At 43.4% G+C, this 26,989-nt stretch overlaps 1 protein-coding gene across 4 annotated transcripts in view; it reads right to left on the bottom strand.

Moving 5' to 3' along the window:
- LOC143286674 (sodium- and chloride-dependent glycine transporter 1-like) overlaps positions 1 to 26,989 on the bottom strand; it is a 143,428-nt gene that overhangs the window by 87,335 nt on the left and 29,104 nt on the right. For 2 of the 4 annotated variants that reach the window (XM_076594311.1, XM_076594310.1), the window contains exons 2-5: positions 25,608 to 25,712; positions 11,252 to 11,456; positions 6,546 to 6,680; positions 1,499 to 1,642 (exon numbers count right to left, since the gene is read on the bottom strand). In XM_076594311.1, the coding sequence (XP_076450426.1) occupies positions 1,499 to 1,642; positions 6,546 to 6,680; positions 11,252 to 11,456; positions 25,608 to 25,712 (589 nt within the window). The remainder of the gene's footprint in view (positions 1 to 1,498; positions 1,643 to 6,545; positions 6,681 to 11,251; positions 11,457 to 25,607; positions 25,713 to 26,989) is intronic. The other 2 variants (XM_076594313.1, XM_076594312.1) reach the window with 1 other exon arrangement.

Below are 26,989 nucleotides of genomic sequence, written 5' to 3'. Positions count from 1 at the left end.
AAATATTGTACTCCATGCTGATGTGCTGAGGCACTTATGCTGTATTTTGTCCTTTGTCACTTTTCTTTTTCTTCACACACTTTGATGCCCTTCTCCGCCCCCCCTCGCCCCCCCCCCCCCCCCCCCCCCCCCCCATTCCTCTTCATCTGACGTTTTGTTGTTCATTTGCCTTTCTTTCCAACCTTAAAGAAAAGGGACAAGTAATGCATGCAGAGAAGTTAGACCAGAAATACAAGACAGAAATCTTTATTTATAAAGATAACTGACAAGCATTGGTGTGGGTTTTTTTTAGCAGTCCTCACACTAAATAGGGTCTAAACTAAATGATAAAGGGTACATATGTTGACAGACAGAGACAAAGAGGGACACAGAAACAAAACTAAATGATAAAGGGTACATATGCTGACAGAGACAAAGAGGGACATAGAAACAAAACTAAATGATAAAGGGTACATATGCTGACAGAGACAGAGAGGGACACAGAAACAAAACTAAATGATAAAGGGTACATATGCTGACAGACAGAGACAGAGAGGGACATAGAAACAAAACTAAATGATAAAGGGTACATATGCTGACAGAGACAGAGAGGGACACAGAAACAAAACTAAATGATAAAGGGTACATATGCTGACAGACAGAGACAAAGAGGGACATAGAAACAAAACTAAATGATAAAGGGTACATATGCTGACAGACAGAGACAAAGAGGGACATAGAAACAAAACTAAATGATAAAGGGTACATATGCTGACAGACAGAGACAAAGAGGGACATAGAAACAAAACTAAATGATAAAGGGTACATATGCTGACAGAGACAGAGAGGGACATAGAAACAAAACTAAATGATAAAGGGTACATATGCTGAGAGACAGAGAGACAAAGAGGGACATAGAAACAAAACTAAATGATAAAGGGTACATATGCTGAGAGACAGAGAGACAAAGAGGGACATAGAAACAAAACTAAATGATAAAGGGTACATATGCTGACAGACAGAGACAAAGAGGGACATAGAAACAAAACTAAATGATAAAGGGTACATATGCTGACAGAGACAGAGAGGGACATAGAAACAAAACTAAATGATAAAGGGTACATATGCTGAGAGACAGAGAGACAAAGAGGGACATAGAAACAAAACTAAATGATAAAGGGTACATATGCTGAGAGACAGAGACAGAAAGCAGGACAGGGGCCAGAGGAGAAAGGGGGAATGAACACACCAACAGACAGTGGCACACAGACAGACACCAACAGACAGTGGCACACAGACACCAACAGATAGTGGCACACAGACACCAACAGACAGTGGCACACAGACAGACACCAACAGACAGTGGCACACAGACACCAACAGACAGTGGCACACAGACACCAACAGATAGTGGCACACAGACACCAACAGACAGTGGCACACAGACAGACACCAACAGACAGTGGCACACAGACACCAACAGATAGTGGCAGGGACACAGGCACCACAGACAACCTACTGTTGGAAGCCCATTTGGGGTGACATCTTTCCCAGGGCAGCTCAGACGCAAATGAACGGAACAGGTAGAGAAAGGCCCAGGCAATCAGCACTGTGTAATACAGCGCCACCATCGCTGACACTGCGATCATGCCATACCCCACACCTGTACACAACATAGGTATCATGAAGAAGCCCACACCTGTCCACAAAACACTGTATCATGTCATACCCCACACCTGTACACCACACACTGTATCATGTCATACCCCACACCTGTACACCACACACTGTATCACATCGTACCCCACACCTGTACACCACACTGTATCATGTCATACCCAACACCTGTCCACAGAACACTGTATCATGTCATACCCCACACCTGTACACCACACTGTATCATACCCCATACCTGTACACCACACTGTATCATGTCATACCCCACACCTGTACACCACACTGTATCATGTCATACCCCACACCTGTACACCACACTGTATCATGTCATACCCCACACCTGTACACCACACTGTATCATGTCATACCCCACACCTGTACACCACACTGTATCATGTCATACCCCACACCTGTACACCACACTGTATCATGTCATACCCCATACCTGTACACCACACTGTATCATGTCATACCCCACACCTGTACACCACACTGTATCATGTCATACCCCACACCTGTACACCACACTGTATCACGTCATACCCCACACCTGTACACCACACTGTATCACGTCATACCCCACACCTGTACACCACACTGTATCATGTCATACCCCACACCTGTACACCACACTGTATCATGTCATACCCCACACCTGTACACCACACTGTATCATGTCATACCCCACACCTGTACACCACACTGTATCATGTCATACCCCACACCTGTACACCACACTGTATGTCATACCCCATACCTGTACACCACACACTGTATCACATCGTACCCCATACCTGTACACCACACACTGTATCATGTCATACCCCATACCTGTACACCACACTGTATCATACCCCACACCTGTACACCACACTGTATCATGTCATACCCCACACCTGTACACCATACACTGTATCATGTCATACCCCACACCTGTACACCACACACTGTATCGTGTCATACCCCACACCTGTACACCACGCTGTATCATGTCATACCCCACACCTGTACACCACACTGTATCATGTCATACCCCACACCTGTACACCACACACTGTATCATGTCATACCCCACACCTGTACACCACACACTGTATCATGTCATACCTCACACCTGTACACCACACACTGTATCGTGTCATACCCCACACCTGTACACCACACACTGTATCATGTCATACCCCATACCTGTACACCACACTGTATCATGTCATACCCCACACCTGTACACTACACACTGTATCACATCGTACCCCACACCTGTACACCACACTGTATCATGTCATACCCCTCACCTGTACACCACACTGTATCATGTCATACCCCACACCTGTACACCACACACTGTATCACGTCATACCCCATACCTGTACACCACACACTGTATCATGTCATACCCCACACCTGTACACCACACTGTATCATGTCATACCCCATACCTGTACACCACTGTATCATGTCATACCCCAGACCTGTACACCACACACTGTATCATGTCATACCCCATACCTGTACACCACACTGTATCATGTCATACCCCATACCTGTACAACACACTGTATCATTGTATAACCCTCACCTGTACACCACACACTGTATCACATAGTATCCCACACCTGTACACCGCACACTGTATCACATCGTACCCCACACCTGTACACCACACTGTATCATACCCCACAACTGTACACCACACTGTATCATGTCATACCCCACACCTGTACACCACACACTGTATCATGTCATACCCCATATTGTACACCACACTGTATCACATTGTACCACATACCTGTACACCACACACTGTATCACATTGTACCACATACCTGTACACCACACACTGTATCACATTGTACCACATACCTGTACACCACATACCGCATCGCATTGTACCATATACCTGTACACCACACACTGTATCACATTGTACCTCATACCTGTACACCACATACTGTATCGCATTGTACCACATACCTGTACACCACACACTGTATCACATTGTACCACATACCTGTACACCACACACTGTATCACATTGTACCACATACCTGTACACCACACAGTATCATATCATACCCCACACAACAACAGAACACACAACACCACAGAACAGACCATAGAGCAGTGGGCAGACCCTACAACAACAGCACAGCACACCACAACACAACACAACACAACACACCACAACACACCACACCACACCACACCACACCACACACCACACCACACCACAACACACCACACCACACCACACCACACCACAACACCACAAAACTAACCATGCAGCAGTGGGCAGACCTTACAACAACAACAACAACACCACAACACAACACAACACAACACACCACACCACACCACACCACACCACACCACACCACACCACACCACACCACACCACACCACAACACCACAAAACTAACCATGCAGCAGTGGGCAGACCTTACAACAACAACAACAACAACACCACAACACAACACAACACAACACCACACCACACAACACACCACACCACACCACACCAAACACACCACAACACCACACCACACCACAACACAACACAACACCACAACAACAACAACAACAACAACACAACACCACACCACACAACACAACACACCACACCACACCACCACAAAAATAACCGTGCAGCAGACCTTACAACAACAACACAACACAACACAACACAACACACCACCACACCACACCACACCACACCACACCACACCACAACACAACACACCACACCACACCACAACACCACAAAACTAACCATGCAGCAGTGGGCAGACCTTACAACAACAACAAAAACACAACACAACACCTGTCCCTCCCTGAGAGTTAACAAAAGCAAATGTCACCATATGTGTTTCTGACACAATAAAAGGAGAATCTCCACACATAATAGCAACATCTGTCAGAACTGAATTAGATGAAAATTTTTATTATCATTTAAAAGTTTACACTGATGGCTCGGTCCTGGATGATAGCAGTGCAGGATCTGCTTTTGTCATTCCTGACCTAAAAACAGAAAAATCATTATTTTGGTAAGGGACATTCAATTTTTACAGCTGAATTGGTTGCCATCCTTATGGCTTTAAATCAATTGTTGATATACCAATCATAGTAAGTAATATCCTATTTTGTGTTGATTCTAAATCTGTCTTAAAAAGTTTGCTCCTTTTTGAGAATAATCAAAGAGATGATTTATTGTCTGAAATAGGTATTTATTGCACTCCCTATTTTGTGAAGGGTACAAATGTTGATTTTTGTTGGATACCATCCCACACTGGATTCCTTTATAATGACCAAGCAGACAGGGCAGCAAAAAGGGAAGCAAAGAATCATATAGATTGTTTTAAAGCATATTGCCCATTGTCATACAAGAAAATAAGCATTAAACTAGAAAGAGACTTTTATAGGTGCTTGAATTCAACTCTAAAACCTCGTCAGCTGACTCTCAGACTTTGGTCCGATTTGCAGACCAATTCTGAGTTTAGCTCTCAGACTATTATCAAATTCATTACGGTCCAAGTATTGTTCTAATGTCAAGTGCATATGCTTTAGTAACCTGACAAGCATATAATTTTTGACTGTAGCTTGATGAAGCCTTATGTACATGAAATTGTGTCTTCACAAGTGACTGAGAATGTTGATGTTTTTGACTTTTTGCATTAATTACCACTTGTTTCGCTTGACTGTTTAACGACTTCTCTTTTACGAAGTCCTTTAAGTAATTTCCTGTAATTGTATTTAGAATTTTTTTTTCAAATTTCACCCTCATTTGCCCAGTTTCCCCCAACCCTACATTCATTCACATCTCCCACCCCTTCTAACCGATAATACTCAAATGTATTCATAAATACTTTAACAAAATGTCTTCAATCACCGATGTATGTGACGGGACATTGAACAAAAATTCCTCCTTCCTCCGCAACGCAACACAACACAACACAACACCACAAAACTAACCATGCAGCAGTGGGCAGACCTTACAACAACAACAACAACAACACAACACAACACAACACACAACAACAAAACAAAACACAACACAACACAACACCACACCACACCACACAACACCACACCACACAACACCACAAAACTAACCGTGCAGCAGTGGGCAAACCTTACAACAACAACACAACACCACACCACACCACACAACACACCACCACAAAACTAACCGTGCAGCGGTAGGCAAACCTTACAACAACAAAACACAACACCACACCACACAACACCACACCACACCACACCACAAAACTAACCATGCAGCAGTGGGCAAACCTTACAACAACAACACCACAACACAACACCATACAACACCACACCACACCACACCCCACCACACCACACCACACCACACCACAAAACTAACCGTGCAGCAGTGGGCAGACCTTAAAACAACAACAACAACAACAACACAACACAACACAACACAACACAACACAACACAACACACCACCCCACCCCACAACACAACAACACAACACCAGAAAACTAACCGTGCAGCAGTGGGCAGACCTTAAAACAACAACAACAACAACAACAACAACAACACAACACAACACAACACAACTCAACAACAACACAACACAACAACAACACAACACAACAACAACACAACTCAACAACAACACAACACAACAACAAAACACAACTCAACAACAACACAACACAACAACAACACAACACAACAACAACACAACACAACAACAAAACACAACACAACAACAACACAACACAACACAACTCAACAACAACACAACACAACACAACTCAACAACAACACAACTCAACAACAACACAACACAACAACAACACAACACAACAACAAAACACAACACAATAACAACAACAACACAACACAACACCAGAAAACTAACCATGAAGCAGTGGGCAGACACGGCCGAAGATGACAGCAGGCCCCTGGGCGGCAAACTGGCCAAAGGAGAGCTCCAGAAACATGAGCGGAAAGCCCACCAAGATTAACATCAGGATGAAGGGGAACAGGAAGGCACCTGCAATTAACACACAGCCAACCAGGATTAACATGAGGATGAAGATTAACATCAGGATGAAGGAGACAGGAAGGCTGTTCACAGACAATGTACATGGCATACAACATTTTCCTTCAACTAGGTAAGATTCTGTTTTGTGAGGCTGTTCAGAAAATGTACATGACATACAACACTTACCTTCATCCAGGTAAGATTCTGTTTTGTGAGGCTGTTCAGAAAATGTACATAGCATACAACACTTACCTTCATCCAGGTAAGATTCTGTTTTGTGAGGCTGTTCAGAAAATGTACATAGCATACAACACTTACCTTCATCCAGGTAAGATTCTGTTTTGTGAGGCTGTTCACAGACAATGTACATGACATACAACACTTACCTTCATCCAGGTAAGATTCTGTTTTGTGAGGCTGTTCACAGACAATGTACATGACATACAACACTTACCTTCATCCAGGTAAGATTCTGTTTTGTGAGGCTGTTCACAGACAATGTACATGACATACAACACTTACCTTCATCCAGGTAAGATTCTGTTTTGTGAGGCTGTTCACAGACAATGTACATGACATACAACACTTACCTTCATCCAGGTAAGATTCTGTTTTGTGAGGCTGTTCACAGACAATGTACATGACATACAACACTTACCTTCATCCAGGTAAGATTCTGTTTTGTGAAGCTGTTCAGACAATGCCAGACACTGTCCAGAGCCTTCTCAGTACTCTGCTGCCATTTCTTAAGACTGTCAAAGAGGAGACAGTGGTGAAACTACTCAGCAGCTAACCAGAGGGCAGGTGTGTGACCCTGCCTACTGACTTACTTCCCTTTATGCACTCTGGGAAGACGCAGCAACCTAGATGGGTGACCCTGCCTACTGACTTACTTCCCTTTATGAACTCTGGGAAGACACAGCAACCTAGATGGGTGACCCTGCTTACAGACTTACTGCCCTTTATGCACTCTGGGAAGACACAGCAACCTAGATGGGTGACCCTGCTTACAGACTTACTGCCCTTTATGCACTCTGGGAAGACGCAGCAACCTAGATGGGTGACCCTGCTTACAGACTTACTTCCCTTTATGCACTCGGGCATGCAGAGCAGCAACCTAGATTGGTGACCCTGCCTACTGACTTACTTCCCTTTATGCTGCACTCTGGGAAGACGCAGCAACCTAGATAGGTGACCCTGCCTACAGACTTACTTCCCTTTATGTACTTTGGGAAGACGCAGCAACCTAGACGGGTGACCCTAGCCAGCTGAAAATGATTTTGTCAGAAGATTTTTGATGTCAGCATCACATCTAACTTCAAATGGTCATAGCGAAACCGGATGAAATCAGGACAGTTTAGCATCACTGAATCACTAATGATATTATTTTTAATCTATCATAAAATTGAGTGATGTAAATCTATCATGATTACAGAACAGAATCTGTATGAACACCACCACTTCATGGAACATGGTACCACAAAAGCATGTATATGTTGTGTCGCTGTCTTCAGATACCATCATATTCCAATCCATAATTAAGACAGTTACTGTGCATTACAGATCCTGAAAATGCACATAATTCAAAGCAAAAGGCTATCTGTTTTTGTTTTGTTTTTTGTTTTTTTCATACAAAACCCTGAAAATATAGACCCCCACCCTTTCTTTTCTCAGACATGGAAAATAATAGGTACACAAAATATTTACCTTCACTGTTGGGTAACAATTGTAGGCAGAACATTACCTACACCATTGGAATAATAGATGTAGGTGAAATAGTTACCTCCACCATTGGAATAACAGAGGTAGGTGAAATAGTTACCTCCACTGTTGGATTAACAAAGGTATGGGAAACGTTTAACTCCAACACTGGATTAACAGAGATAAGGGAAGTGTCTTACATCCATCACTGGATTAACAGAGATAAGGGAAGTGTCTTACATCCATCACTGGATTAACAGAGATAAGGGAAGTGTTTTACCTCCATCACTGGATTAACAGAGGTAAGGGAAGTGTCTTACATCCATCACTGGATTAACAGAGATAAGTGAAGTGTTTTACCTCCATCACTGGATTAACAGAGGTAAGGGAAGTGTCTTACATCCATCACTGGATTAACAGAGATAAGGGAAGTGTTTTACCTCCATCACTGGATTAACAGAGGTAAGGGAAGTGTTTTACCTCCATCACTGGATTAACAGAGGTAAGGGAAGTGTCTTACATCCATCACTGGATTAACAGAGGTAAGGGAAGTGTTTTACCTCCATCACTGGATGAACAGAGATAAGGGAAATGTTTTACCTCCATCACTGGATGAACAGAGGTAAGGGAAATGTCTTACATCCATCACTGGATTAACAGAGGTAAGGGAAGTGTTTTACCTCCATCACTGGATGAACAGAGATAAGGGAAGTGTTTTACCTCCATCACTGGATGAACAGAGGTAAGGGAAATGTCTTACATCCATCACTGGATTAACAGAGGTAAGGGAAGTGTTTTACCTCCATCACTGGATGAACAGAGATAAGGGAAGTGTTTTACCTCCATCACTGGATGAACAGAGGTAAGGGAAATGTCTTACATCCATCACTGGATTAACAGAGGTAAGGGAAGTGTCTCACCTCCATCACTGGATTAACAGAGGTAAGGGAAATGTTTTAACTCCATCGTTGGATTAACAGAGTTAAGGGAAACGTTCAACTCCATCACTGGGTTAACAGAGGTAAGGGAAACGTTTACCTCCATCACTGGACTAACAGAGGTAAGGGAAGTGTTTAACTCCATTTAGAGTTGCAGAGGTGGGGAAAACTTTTCCCTTCACCGCTGGATTAACAAAGGTATTGTTTATTGTTTATTGCTGCTTAGAGCTTAGCCGACCACAGGGCCATACCAGGACTGTCAAACCATATAAATGCTCAACCACATTAACAAAAAACTGCCATATCTATCAAAACAAATAAATAAACAAAAAAAACTTATAAATCACCAAGACAAACCCACATAACACAGTTTATGACACATTATCTTCACCATTTAGTTCCTAAGGGCAAATAAGACTAGGCCATGCTGAGAACATCAGCCCTTCTGCATAATTTATCATCCCTGGGTTTAGAAAAATCGTTAAAAAACAACAAAAAGGATCTTTTGAAAAACAACTAAGCCAAATAAAAAAAATGCACATAAAGGCCATATAGGCAAATAACTCTGAACAGTGGACAGCTACTGCCTATTCCAGTGTTTACAACCTCACTACCTAATCTCCAGAACTAAACAGCACAGATAATACACCACAGACTACAACCTCACTACCTAATCTCCAGAACTAAACAGCACAGATAATACACCACAGACTACAACCTCACTACCTGATCTCCAGAACTAAACAGCACAGATAATACACCACAGACTACAACCTCACTACCTAATCTCCAGAACTAAACAGCACAGATAATACACCACAGACTACAACCTCACTACCTGATCTCCAGAACTAAACAGCACAGATAATACACCACAGACTACAACCTCACTACCTGATCTCCAGAACTAAACAGCACAGATAATACACCACAGACTACAACCTCACTACCTGATCTCCAGAACTAAACAGCACAGATAATACACCACAGACTACAACCTCACTACCTGATCTCCAGAACTAAACAGCACAGATAATACACCACAGACTACAACCTCACTACCTAATCTCCAGAACTAAACAGCACAGATAATACACCACAGACTACAACCTCACTACCTGATCTCCAGAACTAAACAGCACAGATAATACACCACAGACTACAACCTCACTACCTAATCTCCAGAACTAAACAGCACAGATAATACACCACAGACTACGGATATGAGAAAAGGAGTGTCAAGGCTTGCTCAAAAAAAGAAAGGGGAATGGACTGGGGAGGCAGAAATAAAGACGGTAACAGAAAAGAGGAAATTTCTAGCACAGAATTTCATGAAGGTGGGGTAGGTTAAACAATTACCTGCACTGGAATCATGGAGGAAGGTGAAATAGTTACCTCCACCATTGGAATAACAGAGGTAGGTGAAATAGGTACCTGCTCCTTTGGAGTAGCAGAGGCAGATGAAATATAGAAATAGTTACCTCCACCGTTGGAATAGCAGAGGTAGGTGAAACAGTTACCTCCACCATTGGAATAGCAGATGCAGGTGAAATATAAAAACAGTTACCTACACCATTGGAATAGCAGATGCAGGTGAAATATAAAAAGTCACCTCCACCGTTTAAGTAGCAGAGGCAGGTGAAATATAAAAACAGTTACCTACACCACTGGAATAGCAGAGGCAGGGGAAATATAAAAACAGTTACCTACACCATTGGAATAGCAGAGGCAGGTGAAATATAAAAACAGTTACCTACACCACTGGAATAGCAGAGGCAGGGGAAATATAAAAACAGTTACCTCCACCATTGGAGTAGCAGAGGCAGGTGAAATATAAAAACAGTTACCTACACCACTGGAATAGCAGAGGCAGGGGAAATATAAAAACAGTTACCTCCACCATTGGAGTAGCAGAGGCAGGTGAAATATAAAAACACTTACCTCCACCGTTGGAGTAGCACAGGTAAGGGAAGCGCCACACATTGCCAAGCCCCACAGAGTAGCCCAGCAGGGACATGAGGAAGTCGAAGCGGCCCGACCAGTTGCCGCGGTCATCAGGTTCCTGTGGCTCTCCCACCAGGTCATCATCAAGGGGGGTAAGCACCGCAGTGCTGGAGATATCCTGCACCAGAGGGTCTCCAGAGCTCTGAGGAACAACACACAGGTTTGTATAAATATCAAACATATCACCTCTGAGGCACAACACACAGGTTTGTATAGATATCACACATATCACCTCTGAGGAACAACACACAGGTTTGTATAGATATCACACATATCACCTCTGTGGAACAACACACAGGTTTGTATAGATATCAAACATATCACCTCTGAGGAACAACACACAGGTTTGTATAGATATCAAACACATATCACCTCTGAGGAACAACACACAGGTTTGTATAGATATCACACATATCACCTCTGAGGAACAACACACAGGTTTGTACAGATATCACACATATCACCTCTGAGGAACAACACACAGGTTTGTATAGATATCACACATATCACCTCTGAGGAACAACACACAGGTTTGTATAAATATCAAACACATATCACCTCTGAGGAACAACACACAGGTTTGTATAAATATCAAACACATATTGCATCTGTGGAACAAGACACAGGTTTGTATAAATATCAAACACGTATCACCTCTGAGTGTATTACTGGCGCTCTGAGGACCAAGACACAGGTTTTCATAACTATCAAACACATATCACCTCTGAGTGTATTACTGGCGCTCTGAGGACCAAGACACAGGTTTTCATAACTATCAAACACATATCACCAGTGTATTACTGGCGCTCTGAGGACCAAGACACAGGTTTTCATAACTATCAAACACATATCACCTCTGAGTGTATTACTGGCGCTCTGAGGACCAAGACACAGGTTTTCATAACTATCAAACACATATCACCAGTGTATTACCAGAGCTGAAAGAAACAGAGGTTTGCAACAAAATGAAACACATGTCACCAGTGTATTACCAGAAGTCTGAGGAACAACATGAACTTTGCAAAAAATCAAACACATAAAAATGTCCTTGACAAGAAGCTTGTCACCACTTCTGGCCAGCAAAAACACGCAGAATAATTAAATACAAGTATATTCTGGACCACTGAACTGAATTCTGCACAGATAAATTCTTTAAGAGCAATTATAAACTGAGCATAAAACACAGCCGTGAACAAAGTTGTAAGAATTTCCAACTTTAGTTTCAAGTCATACACAGACACAATTTCCCCTTTCCCCTCCACCAAATCTGAAGTAGAGGTCTGAGTGCTAGTCTTTTTGATCAGACCATCGAGGCTCAGTATGGAGCTGGCACTCACCACAAGGCAAGCAGAAACAACACCCTGGCAACAAGGAAAGACACCTGGCAACAAGGAAAGACACCTGGCAACATGGAATGACACCTGGCAACAAGGAATGACACCTGGCAACACAGCAACAAAAAACACCCTGGCAACAAGGAATGACACCTGGCAACACAGCAACAAAAAACACCCTGGCAACAAGGAATGACACCTGGCAACACGGCAACAATAAACAACACCCTGGCAACAAGGAAAGACACCTGGCAACACAGCAACAAAAAACACCCTGGCAACAAGGAATGACACCTGGCAACACGGCAACAAGAAACAACACCCTGGCAACAAGGAATGACACCTGGCAAGACAGCAACAAAAAATGACACCCTGGCAATAAGGAATGACACCTGGCAAGACAGCAACAAAAAATGACACCCTGGCAACAAGAAATGACACCTAGCAAGACAGCAACAAAAAATGACACCCTGGCAACAAGGAATGACACCTGGCAAGACAGCAACAAAAAATGACACCCTGGCAACAAGGAATGACACCTGGCAAGACAGCAACAAAAATGACACCCTGGCAACAAGGAATGACACCTGGCAAGACAGCAACAAAAAATGACACCCTGGCAACAAGGAATGACACCTGGCAAGACAGCAACAAAAAATGACACCTGGCAACAAGGAATGACACGTGGTAACAAGGAATGACACCTGGCAACAAGGAATGACACCTGGTAACAAGGAATGACACTGGCAACAAGGAATGACACGTGGTAACAAGGCAAAAGGAAACACCCTGTACAACAAGGCAACAAGAAATGACACTCTGGCAACTGGCAATATCCTAGCAACAAGATATGACACCAACTAACAGGACAACAAGAGATGACACCAACTAACAGGACAACAAGAGATGACACCAACTAACAGGACAACAAGAAATGACACCAACTAACAGGACAACAACAAGAAATGACACCAACTAACAGGACAAGAAATGACACAAACAAGAAATGACACCAACTAACAGGACAACAAAAAATATCACCAACTAACAGGACAACAAGAAATGACACAAACAAGAAATGACACCAACTAACAGGACAACAAAAAATATCACCAACTAACAGGACAACAAGAAATGACACAAACAAGATATGACACCAACTAACAGGACAACAAAAATATCACCAACTAACAGGACAACAAAAAATATCACCAACTAACAGGACAACAAAAATATCACCAACTAACAGGACAACAAGAAATAACACCAACTAACAGGACAAGAAATGACACCATGGCAACCGGCAATGTCCTAACAACAAGAAATGACACCAACCAACAGGACAACAAGAAATGATACCAACTAACAGGACAACAAGAAATGACACCAACTAACAGGACAACAAGAAATGACACCAACTAACAGGACAACAAGAAATGACACCAACTAACAGGACAACAAGAAATGACACCAACTAACAGGATAACAAGAAATGACACCAACTAACAGGACAACAAGAAATGATACCAACTAACAGGACAACAAGAAATGATACCAACCAACAGGACAACAAGAAATGACACCAACTAACAGGACAAGAAATGACACCAACTAACAGGACAACAAGAAATGACACCAACCAACAGGATAACAAGAAATGACACCCTGGCAAAATTCTGTAGATAGGTCCACTGAGGTATGAGTAAGGAAACTTTATACCTGTACAGATGCTGACAGGAAAAATAAAGGTAGGAAACTTTATACCTGTACAGATGCTGACAGGAAAAATAAAGGTAGGAAACTTTATACCTGTACAGATGCTGACAGGAAAAATAAAGGTAGGAAACTTTATACCTGTACAGATGCTGACAGGAAAAATAAATGTAGGAAACTTTATACATGTACAGATGCTGACAGGAAAAAGAAAGATATGTGGTGCTGTACATCTTTCTGGGCAAAGCAGCCAGACTTACATATCAAGGATCCAAATTTTATAGAACAAATTTTACAGAATGAATCCAAATCTACAAATCCAAATTTTACACACTGAATCTAAATCTTACACAAAGAGTAAAGTCTGTGTAATATAGGCACAATAACAACACAGAAAAACCAGTCCAAAGATCTGACTTCAGTATCAACCAACAAAAACTGGTCCAAAGATATGACTTAAGTATCGACCAACAAAAACCAGTAACAAAAACCGGTCTAAAGATCCGACTTCAGTATCAACCGGTCCAAAGATCTGACTTCAGTATCAACCAACAAAAACTGGTCCAAAGATACGACTTAAGTATCGACCAACAAAAACCAGTAACAAAAAGCGGTCCAAAGATCCGACTTAAGTATCGACCAACAAAAACCAGTAACAAAAACAGTCCAAAGATCTGACTTCAGTATCTACCAACAAAAAACAGTCCAAAGATCTGACTTCAGTATCAACCGACAAAAACCAGTAACAAAAACAGTCCAAAGATCTGACTTCAGTATCTACCAACAAAATCCAGTACCAAAAAAAAACAGTCCAAAGATCTGACTTCAGTATCTACCAACAAAAAACAGTCCAAAGATCTGACTTCAGTATCAACCGACAAAAACCAGTACCAAAAAAAAACAGTCCAAAGATCCGACTTCAGTATCAACCGACAAAAACCAGTACCAAAAAAAAACAGTCCAAAGATCTGACTTCAGTATCTACCAACAAAAAACAGTCCAAAGATCTGACTTCAGTATCTACCAACAAAAAACAGTCCAAAGATCTGACTTCAGTATCTACCAACAAAAAACAGTCCAAAGATCTGACTTCAGTATCTGCCAACAAAAACCAGTACCAAAAAAAACAGTCCAAAGATCTGACTTCAGTATCAACCGACAAAAACCAGTACCAAAAAAAAAAGTCCAAAGATCTGACTTCAGTATCTACCAACAAAAAACAGTCCAAAGATCTGACTTCAGTATCTACCAACAAAAAACAGTCCAAAGATCTGACTTCAGTATCAACCAACAAAAACCAGTACCAAAAAAAACAGTCCAAAGATCTGACTTCAGTATCAACCAACAAAAACCAATACCAAAAAAAAAACAGTCCAAAGATCTGACTTCAGTATCAACCGACAAAAACCAGTACCAAAAAAAAACCAGTCCAAAGATCTGACTTCAGTATCAACCAACAAAAACCAGTACCAAAAAAAAAACAGTCCAAAGATCTGACTTCAGTATCAACCAACAAAAACCAGTACCAAAAAAAAACAGTCCAAAGATCTGACTTCAGTATCAACCAACAAAAACCAGTACCAAAAAAAAACAGTCCAAAGATCTGACTTCAGTATCAACCAACAAACCTGCTGCAGCTGGCAGGTCTGCTCATCAGCACAAGGGCAACACTGTGGTATACATTTCACTGGGCTGATGAACCCATTTCTCATCCCCAGTTATACACCGTTCTTTAGATTTGAGTTTCTTGGGCAGAGCATCACAACATTCTATGACATCTGTTGAATTACCAGTAAAAGTGTAACAGCTGAAAAATTAACCTACCCCACCCAATCGAAACAGTGGGAAACAAAAAACAATGAATTCTGAGACTGTAGACACTAACCACTTGTCTCTCCTTCAGTCTTCAGAATCCTATCTCTCCTTCAGTCTTCAGAATCCTAACACTAACCACTTGTCTCTCCTTCAGTCTTCAGAATCCTATCTCTCCTTCAGTCTCCAGAATCCTAACACTAACCACTTGTCTCTCCTTCAGTCTTCAGAATCCTATCTCTCCTTCAGTCTCCAGAATCCTAACACTAACCACTTGTCTCTCCTTCAGTCTCCAGAATCCTATCTCTCCTTCAGTCTCCAGAATCCTAACACTAACCACTTGTCTCTCCTTCAGTCTTCAGAATCCTATCTCTCCTTCAGTCTCCAGAATCCTAACACTAACCACTTGTCTCTCCTTCAGTCTCCAGAATCCTAACACTAACCACTTGTCTCTCCTTCAGTCTCCAGAATCCTAACACTAACCACTTGTCTCTCCTTCAGTCTTCAGAATCCTATCTCTCCTTCAGTCTCCAGAATCCTAACACTAACCACTTGTCTCTCCTTCAGTCTCCAGAATCCTATCTCTCCTTCAGTCTCCAGAATCCTAACACTAACCACTTGTCTCTCCTTCAGTCTCCAGAATCCTAACACTAACCACTTGTCTCTCCTTCAGTTTTCAGAATCCTAACTTCAGGCCAGACTAGCCAACAGACACTAACCACTTTCTCCTTCAGTTTTCAGAATCCTAACTTCAGGCCAGACTAGCCAACAGACACAAACCACTTGTCTCTCCTTCAGTTTTCAGAATCCTAACTTCAGGCCAGACTAGCCAACAGACACAAACCACTTGTCTCTCCTTCAGTTTTCAGAATCCTAACTTCAGGCCAGACTAGCCAACAGACACAAACCACTTTCTCCTTCAGTTTTCAGAATCCTAACTTCAGGCCAGACTAGCCAACAGACACAAACCACTTGTCTCTCCTTCAATCTTCAGAATCCTAACTTCAGGCCAGACTAGCCAACAGACACAAACCACTTTCTCCTTCAGTTTTCAGAATCCTAACTTGAGGCCAGACTAGCCAACAGACACAAACCACTTTCTCCTTCAGTTTTCAGAATCCTAACTTCAGGCCAGACTAGCCAACAGACACAAACCACTTTCTCCTTCAGTTTTCAGAATCCTAACTTCAGGCCAGACTAGCCAACAGACACAAACCACTTGTCTCTCCTTCAGTCTTCAGAATCCTAACTTCAGGCCAGACTAGCCAACAGACACAAACCACTTTCTCCTTCAATCTTCAGAATCCTAACTTCAGGCCAGACTAGCCAACAGACACAAACCACATGTCTCTCCTTCAGTCTTCAGAATCCTAACTTCAGGCCAGACTAGCCAACAGACACTGTTCAGAGACAGCAGACACTGTAGTGACAAAGACACTGTCATGAATACAATACTGAATGAGTAATGGTGGTAGCATTCATTAAAACAAAAAAATAAATAACTTATTGTACTTTGATTATGACAGCAGTGTAATAATGGTAAAGACATCAGTTATAATCATCACCATCACCATCATAATAACATTGCTGCTTACAGCATAATGGCTTTTTTTTTTTAAAGTAACAACATTGTACTGTAATCATGACAGCAACTTGTTAACTGTGATAATTTTTTTTTTTAAGTAAAATTACACTGTGATTATCACAGTAGTACGATAATGGTGGTTGCACCAATTTAAAAATACCATCAGCATTACTACACTGCTGTAACCATTACAGTAAATGAAACTGAACTGTTTCAGCAGTATTTACCATTCCAAGCACCTGGGAAAAAATACAACACAGACACATTTATATCAATTCAGTATTCAATGTAGACTTTTTCTCTGTTGTATAAATTATTTACACATATTACCAGGTGATATTTTATTGTGTACACTTAGTAATTTCTTTTTAACATTCAGAGTAAGAATAAAAAAGAGGAAAACCCCTCTTTTAATTAAAGTAATAACAAGACTAAACTGTGATGACAACACAATACCACAGTAACAGTGCCATGTCAAACTATGCTATGGAGACAGAATGCTATGTCACAACACATAACTATATATATCTTATGGAGACGGTACTGTGTCATGCTATATTGTCACTATAGTGACAGCACTATGCCATGGTTACTAGATATGTCAGTCAAAGCAGTGCTAACAAAATGCCATTATATGTGTCAAAGCAGTGCTAACAAAATGCCATTATATGTGTCAAAGCAGTGCTAACAAAATGCCATTATATGTGTCAAAGCAGTGCTAACAAAATGCCATTATATATGTCAAAGCAGTGCTAACAAAATGCCATTATATGTGTCAAAGCAATGATAACATCCGGTCATGGCTGACCGTGGATAGAGTACATCCGACCTAATGTCTAACTGGGCTGTCTGCTTGGACCAAGCAGCGTCACCTGTGACTGTAGAGACTGATGCGAGAGAGACAGTCTCTGTCGCAGCGGTCACATGTGTAAGCTGATGCTGGTCTGTCGGCTGCCGTCCCTTTTCTGCGAGCTCGCTTTTCTGCTGCAGCAGCTGACAGTTTGTCCTCACCAATCCGTAGCTGATTCTTGAGAGTGCTTCTCCATCTGTTGCGGTCATCTGCAAGGTCCTCACAGGACTCAGTGTTGATCTCAAGCGCCTTCATGTCATGTCTGCAAACGTCTTTGTATCTCAGCTGTGGGCGGCCGATGCTTCTCTGCCCCGTGGTGAGTTCTCTATAAAGGATGTCTTTTGGGATGCGTCCATCTTCCATGTGGCGAACGTGCCCCAGCCAGCGCAGCTGACGCTGTCTCAGCATGGTATACATGGTTGGGAGGCCAGCGCGAGTCAGGACTTCAGTGTTTGTCACCTTGTCTTGCCAGGAGATGCCGAGTATGTGCCGTAGGCTTCTCAGGTGGAAGGTATTGAGCCTTTTCTCCTGACGAGCATGTGTGATCCACGCCTCACTGCCATACAGCAAGGTGCTGAGGACGCAGGCATTGTATAGTCATCTTTGTCTTCATGGTCAGCTTGGGATTTGTCCACACTCTTTATGTGAAGCGGGCTGTTGTCGGTGATGGTGGACCGAAGGTAAGTGAACTGATTGATGACTTCAAGCTCGGTAGTCATTGATGGTGATGGCTGGTGGAGATGGCATGTCTTGGCCGAGGACGTTTGTCTTCTTGAGACTGGTCAGACTGAAATCTTTGCAGGCCTGGGAGAAGCGGTCCATTAGTGACCTCAAGTCCCGCTGGGTGTGGGTCACAACTGCGGCATCGTCGGCAAAGAGCATGTATCTGATGAGGGCTTCGCGGACTTTTGTCCTTGCTCTGAGGTGGGTGAGATTGAAGAGCCTGCCATCTGATCTGGTCCGCAGGTAGATCCCTTCTTGCACTGTGCTGAACGCATGCCTCAGGAGAAGAGCAAAGAAGATTCCAAATATGGTGGGGGCAAGGACACAACCTTGTTTGACACCACTGACAAGGGCTTGGAGAGGTTACCATTAAACTGCACCATCCCTTTCATGTTGGAGTGGAAGGCCTCAATCAAGCTGTGCAGTTTGGGGGGGCAGCCAATCTTTCGAAGAGCCCTGAAAAGGCCATCTCTGCTGACTAGGTCAAAGGCCTTGGTGAGGTCAATGAATGAGACATACAGGGGCATCCTCTGCTCTCTGCACTTCTCCTGGATTTGGCGAAGGGAGAAGATCATGTCTACCATGGATCTCTCTGCTCAGAAACCGCACTGTGATTCTGGATAAACGCATTCGGCCAGTTTCTGCAGGCGGATTAGGAAGACCCGAACGTAGACTTTGCCTACAATGCTGAGAAGCGAGATGCCTCTGTAGTTGTTGCAGTCACTCCTTTTGCCCTTGTTTTTGTACAGGGTAATGATCTTGGCATCCCTCATGTCCTGTGGTACAGCTCCCTCATTCCAACACTGACAGAGGACTGTGTGCAGAGGATGCAGAAGAGTAGTCTTGCAGTGTTTAATGAGGTCTGGGGGAATTCCATCGCTGCCAGGTGCCTTGCCTGATGTCAGGCTGTTAATGGCCTTGCTGAGTTCATCCTCAGTTGGCTCTGTGTCAAGTTCTTCCATGACCAGCATGCACTTGATGGCATCGAGGGCTGAGTTGGACACCATGTTTTCTGTGGAGTAGAGGTCAGAGTAGTGTTCCGCCTATCTCTCCATCTGCTGGCTAGGATCATGGATTACTTCCCCAGTGGAGGATTTGAGAGGGGCAGTCTTGCTCTGTGTTGGTCCCAGTGCCTTCTTGATACCATCATACATCCCTCAGATGTTGCCTCTTTCAGCAGCATTCTGTATCTCTTCGCTGAGCTCTGTCCAGTACTCATTTGCACATCGCCTGGCGTTAAACTGAATCTTCCTCGTGGCAGCCCTGAGGATTTGCAGGTTCTTTTCACTGGGTGACCATTTGTACTTGGTGAGTGCAGCACGCTTGGCCTCAATACTGGGAGTCATCTCTGATGATTTGGCCTCAAACCAGTCGTGGGACTTCGCGGTTTTCTTCCCGAAGGTGGCCATAGTAATGCGGTGCATGGTGTCTCAGTGTTTCCCATCTTTCTGTGGCAGAGTCTCTGAGCTGCAATGCATCAAATTCTCTCTCAAAGGCCTCTGTGAACTGTTCTACAAAGTCTGGCTGAGATCTTGCTGGCGTCAATGCGAGAGTTCCCTTGTTTCTTTGAGCAGTGGAACTTCTTTGGTTGCAGTCTGATCTTGCAGATACCAGAGAGTGGTCCATGTCGCAGTCTGCGCTGTGGTAAGAGCAAGTGTGGAGAAGGTTTTTGATGGCAGCTCGTCTTACTAGGATCAGATCCAGTTGGTGCCAATGATTTGAGTGCGGGTGCCTCCAGGAGACTTTGTGTTGGGGCTTCGTCTTGAAGGAGTTGGTGATGTACAGTTCATGGTAGGCACAAAACTCGAGTAGTCGCTGTCCGTTCTCATTCATTTTCCCCACTCCAAAGGAACCGAGACAGGAGGGCCACAAATCGTTGTCTGCACCCGCTCTGGCATTGAAGTCGCCCAGGAGAACAAGTTGTTCTGTCCTGGGGATGTTCCTTATGGTTGATGCGAGATTTTTGTAGAACTCATCCTTGGCGTCTGCAGAGGCGGACAGAGTTGGAGCATTTGCGCTGATGAGAGTGACATAGCCTTCGGAGGTGCTGAGGTGGAGAGTCAATAGTCATTCTGAACTGCTGCTGCCTGGTTCGATCATGTTCAGCAGGCTGTTCCTGACTGCAGAGCCTACTCTGTACTCTCCTGGGGCATCAGAGCTTTTTCCTTGCCAGAAGAAGGACGAGTCCTTCTCCTTTAGTGTTCCTGAGTCAGCCAGCTATGTTTCCTGCAGAGTGGCAATGTCCACATTTGGTATCTTCAGCTCGCTGTTTATGACGGCCGTCTTTCTGGCGTCACTGATGTCTTGCAGATCTTGGGAGAGCCCAGGCATCATTGTCCGGACATTCCAACAGGCCAGTTTCACTGCTGATCCATTTCTTGAAGTTTTCTTTTTGCCTGTTGTGGAAATTAACTACCTGCTTGTCGGATATTCTCCTAATCTTCATACACCCATAGAAGAAGGCAGGTCATGGCGGGACAGCACCTAATTGGCTGGTGGCTGCCCAGCTTGGGTCAGCGGTAGCTGTCCAGTGGGATGCGAGGGTCCCTCCCACCCTCAAAAACAACCCCTGGCATCGGCTCTATGCCAACTGAGCGCTGACTTATAACCAGTAACTGTTGCTTCATGTGTTGTTCCGATGCTAGTGCTAGTAGCGAAGCTGGAGTGTCCTCTCCAGGTTGTAGGTGCAAGGTGTTTGTGGATGGATGGATGGATATAAGCCTGGGCAATGTAATATGGAAGACAGGCTGTTGCCTATGCAGCTTGTCCCCCCTCTCCACCTCACTGATAGATCCAAAGGAACAGCAAGGCTGTTACGTTTTGTTGCCAACGCGGCCACAGGAACTGCCGGAAAGTGACAAAGTTTGCCATCCAACCGCCTTAGGGGCCCCGCACCGGATTTTTTGTCAGGGTTTACTCTCTTATCTAGGCGGCCACAGGTAGCTCTCCAGAGCTGGCACCTTTTGATGGGTCATTTATTTCCACCAGAGTGTCTAGCCACCCTCCACACCATCCTCCTGAGAGGACTGGTGGGGGTGCTGGTTTAGCCGCCAGCAATTCGACCCTGTGACAGGCAGTACTGGGATCCAGGTTACCAGTAGCAGATATATCTATCTGACCTGACAGACAATTATGCCGTAGTGACTAGATAAACATCAGTCAAAGCAGTGCTGTCAAAATGCCATAGTGACTAGATATATATTAGTCAAAGCAGTGCTGTCAAAATGCCATAGTGACTAGATATATATTAGTCAAAACAGTGATTACAATATGCCTTAGTGACTACATGGTAGTAATGGCATTGCATCTTGTACTATACAATGGTGAAGCCAGTTTCCAACTATTCTATGGTGACAGTGTGAGAGGTATGTATTATGGTGAGAGGTACATATTATGGTGACAGTGTGACAGGTATGTATTATGGTGAGAGGTACATATTTATGTGACACTGTGACAGATATGTATTATGGTGAGAGGTACATATTATGGTGACACTGTGACAGGTATGTATTATGGTGAGAGGTACATATTAATGTGACAGTGTGACAGGTATGTATTATGGTGAGAGGTACATATTTATGTGACACTGTGACAGGTATGTATTATGGTGAGAGGTACATATTAATGTGACAGTGTGACAGATATGTATTATGGTGAGAGGTACATATTTATGTGACACTGTGACAGATATGTATTATGGTGAGAGGTACATATTAATGTGACAGTGTGACAGGTATGTATTATGGTGAGAGGTACATATTAATGTGACACTATGACGGATACGTATTATGGTGAGAGGTACATATTATAGTGACAGTATGACGGATACGTATTATGGTGAGAGGTACATATTAATGTGACAGTGTGACAGGTATGTATTATGGTGAGAGGTACATATTATGGTGACACTGTGACAGGTATGTATTATGGTGAGAGGTACATATTTATGTGACAGTGTGACAGGTATGTATTATGGTGAGAGGTACATATTAATGTGACAGTGTGACAGGTATGTATTATGGTGAGAGGTACATATTAATGTGACACTATGACGGATACGTATTATGGTGAGAGGTACATATTAATGTGACAGTGTGACAGATATGTATTATGGTGAGAGGTACATATTAATGTGACAGTGTGACAGGTATGTATTATGGTGAGAGGTACATATTAATGTGACACTATGACGGATACGTATTATGGTGAGAGGTACATATTATAGTGACAGTATGACGGATACGTATTATGGTGAGAGGTACATATTATAGTGACAGTATGACGGATACGTATTATGGTGAGATGTACATATTATGGTGACACTGTGACAGGTATGCATTATGGTGAGAGGTAAAAATCAGTTTTACTAGTTGTGCTTTAGGTAAACAATCAGTTTTACTTGTAGTGTTTTAGGTCACCTATGTCAGGCAGGTATAGGATCAGTTTTACTTATAGTGCTTTTGGTCACCTTTGTCAGGCCATTGCTTTCATGGCACACCTGTTCCTCTGGCCAGGTACCTGTCATTCTTTTCTCAATGCTGCAGGCCTCTCTCCCTCTTATGGCTAATTTTCAGCTTGTTGCCGGGCACACAAACCTTTTTACTACCAAACACAAGAGAAGGAGGAGAAGAAAAGGGAGGTGAATTGTGAAAGATTGATATCCAAAGTGCACTGACAACAAAACCTGTTCTGACACTCGGCATTTCCATGAACAATGTCACGGAGTCAGTTTCTGGGGGACAGAAGGGAACGTAATGGACATTTCATGAGGTCAAGTTTTGCTGTTCCACTTGCTCTACGTCAGGGTGTATAGCTCATTACTGACCTGAATACTGGCCGTTAGGGATGGGGGGGGGGGAGGTGGGGGGGACAGGATGGGGGAAGGAAACAGGTGAGAGGAAAGGGAGAAAACCCATACAAACACACCGCTTGTTGAATTAAGCCATTTCGGAAGACTGAAAGTTTTCTTCCTCATCAAAAGACAGCATGTGGCTTTTGTCATAGGCTGTACTCTGTACATGTGTGTGTGGGTGGAGAGGCTGTACTCTGTGCATGTGTGTGTGGGCAGGGTGTGTGTGTGGGCAGGGTGTGGGAGTGGGCAGGGTGTGTGGGTGGAGAGGCTGTACTCTGTGCATGTGTGTGTGGGCAGGGTGTAGGGGTGGGCAGGGTGTGGGGGTGGAGAGGCTGTACTCTGTGCATGTGTGTGTGGGTGGAGAGGCTGTACTCTGTGCATGTGTGTGTGGGCAGGGTGTGGGGGTGGAGAGGCTGTACTCTGTGCATGTGTGTGTGGGCAGGGTGTGGGGGTGGAGAGGCTGTACTCTGTGCATGTGTGTGTGGGCAGGGTGTGTGTGTGGGCAGGGTGTGGGAGTGGGCAGGGTGTGGGGGTGGAGAGGCTGTACTCTGTGCATGTGTGTGTGGGCAGGGTGTGTGTGTGGGCAGGGTGTGGGGGTGGAGAGGCTGTACTCTGTGCATGTGTGTGTGGGCAGGGTGTGGGGGTGGAGGCGAGTGAGTGAGTGGGTTGGGTGTTTTTTTTGCGCACGCATGCGTGCGTGCATGCATGTGTGTCTGTGTGTATATGTGTGTGTGTCTGTGTGTGTTAATGTTTGACTGTTCACATACTTACTGCTATATATATTTTGTTTTGTTCTTTATTCTGATACAACTACTAAAAGAAAAAGCAGCAACTTTTTCTAAGCAATGGAAAGAAGAAACTAAACACACAGATAAAAACACAAATCCAAAACAGCCACAAAAAAAACTTTGCCAATTTCCCTGTGCATATCCTGTGGTGTAAACACCAGAGATGTCCAGCCAAAGCTGTCTATATCAGAGCTGTTTGCTGGGGCCAAGCACTGAGAACCAAATGTATCACCCCTTCATCCCCCCTGTCCACCCCCTCTCCCCGAAAAAAAGGGGAAAATAGAACACATCCACAACAACTGATAGTCTCCCTTGAATCATTCCTACCATGAAAGCTGTTGGCATAGTTATGCACACACTGAAGATAAATCTTTCAAAACAAAACAAAATTTTATAAACACAACAATAAAAACTACCACCACCCAATAATCCAAGGCAAATCAGCCTGCAATAACATTCAGAAATGGGGATGAAAACATGCATGCACCATTTGATTCACTATACTGAAAGAAAACAAGCCAGATGGTTCGAAGCAGTATGATGCCAACTCCAAAAACTACTTGGAACAAAAAAGCCACAAAAAGAATGGTCTGAAATAAAGGAAAGAAGGCCATGAAAATGCGAGGCAAAGTGTACATCTTCCAGAGATGTTTCTGGGTACTGCTCTTTGAACCAGGCCATTCCATACTGCCCCTGGCTGGCCAAGAGCCCACAGTCATGACTGAGATTTTCTGTGCCTCTCTGAAACCAAACACACAAGACATGCTTTCTTCATGGATCACATCACAGCCATCACTGACTTTCTGTGCCTCTCTGAAACCAAACACACCAGACATGCTGTCTTCATGCATCATGTGTAACACATCACAGCCATCACCGAGTCTCTGTGCCTCTCTGAAACCAGACACACAAGACATGCTGTATTCATGTAACACATCACAGCCATCACCGAGTCTCTGTGCCTCTCTGAAACCAGACACACAAGACATGCTGTATTCATGTAACACATCACAGCCATCACCGAGTCTCTGTGCCTCTCTGAAACCAGACACACAAGACATGCTGTATTCATGTAACACATCACAGCTATCACTGAGTTTCTGTGCCTCTCTGAAACCAGACACACAAGACAGGCTGTATTCATGTAACACATCACAGCTATCACTGAGTTTCTGTGCCTCTCTGAAACCAGACACACAGAAACACAGGATTATACACAAATTCACACACTGTGTTGTCTGTACTTGGGTACAGAGATCTGCTTTTGGACAGCAGCACGTGTCCAACATAAAAACAAACAAATAACATTTAAAAAATGAAAAATAAAAAGCTGACTACACCACATCTACTGAACAGATGCCTGACCAGCAGCATAAGCCAACATGCTTTGTCAGACCTTGAGGGAAAATAAAAAGAAATCCAAAAAGAAATAGCTATATATACAAATATACGGATTATTGAATTCCCATGCATCTCTACAGCAGTCAACCAAACCGCACTGCCACTCTTCCCCCATACACCCACACCCACACGAACACACACACACACACACACAAACAAACAAAAACAAAAACTACTGGCTGTACAAAAAACAAACACTCTGTAATCAGACTTCATCGTGCTGCACAAATCAGCAGTACACAAAAATTTATCCAAAGTAAAAGCAGAAGTTTAAGGTAATATTCAAGAGGCTGTGTGTTTAGTTTAGTTTATAGTGTTTTCACTGTTTAGTGATATTAGACGGGGGGTGGAGGGGTGGGGGGTGGGAGGGTGGGGGGGTATGTGCGCATGGGAGATGAAGCGTGGGGGTACACAAGCAGAAAAGATAGTGGAATGACTGTAGTGAGAAGTGGGAAACAAAGAGCTGCAAAGGACTGTACTGACTGACAGTGAATTATAACATGAATCATAACAGTGAGTAAAGAGCCATGCAGCAGTAAAAAAAAAATTTTTTTAAGCAAAAAAAAAAAGCATGTTTATGATAACAAAAATCTGATCAGTCAAAGATAGATACCAAC

This window comes from Babylonia areolata, chromosome 10 (genome assembly GCF_041734735.1).
Source record: "Babylonia areolata isolate BAREFJ2019XMU chromosome 10, ASM4173473v1, whole genome shotgun sequence".
NCBI lineage: Eukaryota > Metazoa > Mollusca > Gastropoda > Neogastropoda > Buccinidae > Babylonia > Babylonia areolata.
This window is presented reverse-complemented; position numbering and strand designations above follow the sequence as displayed.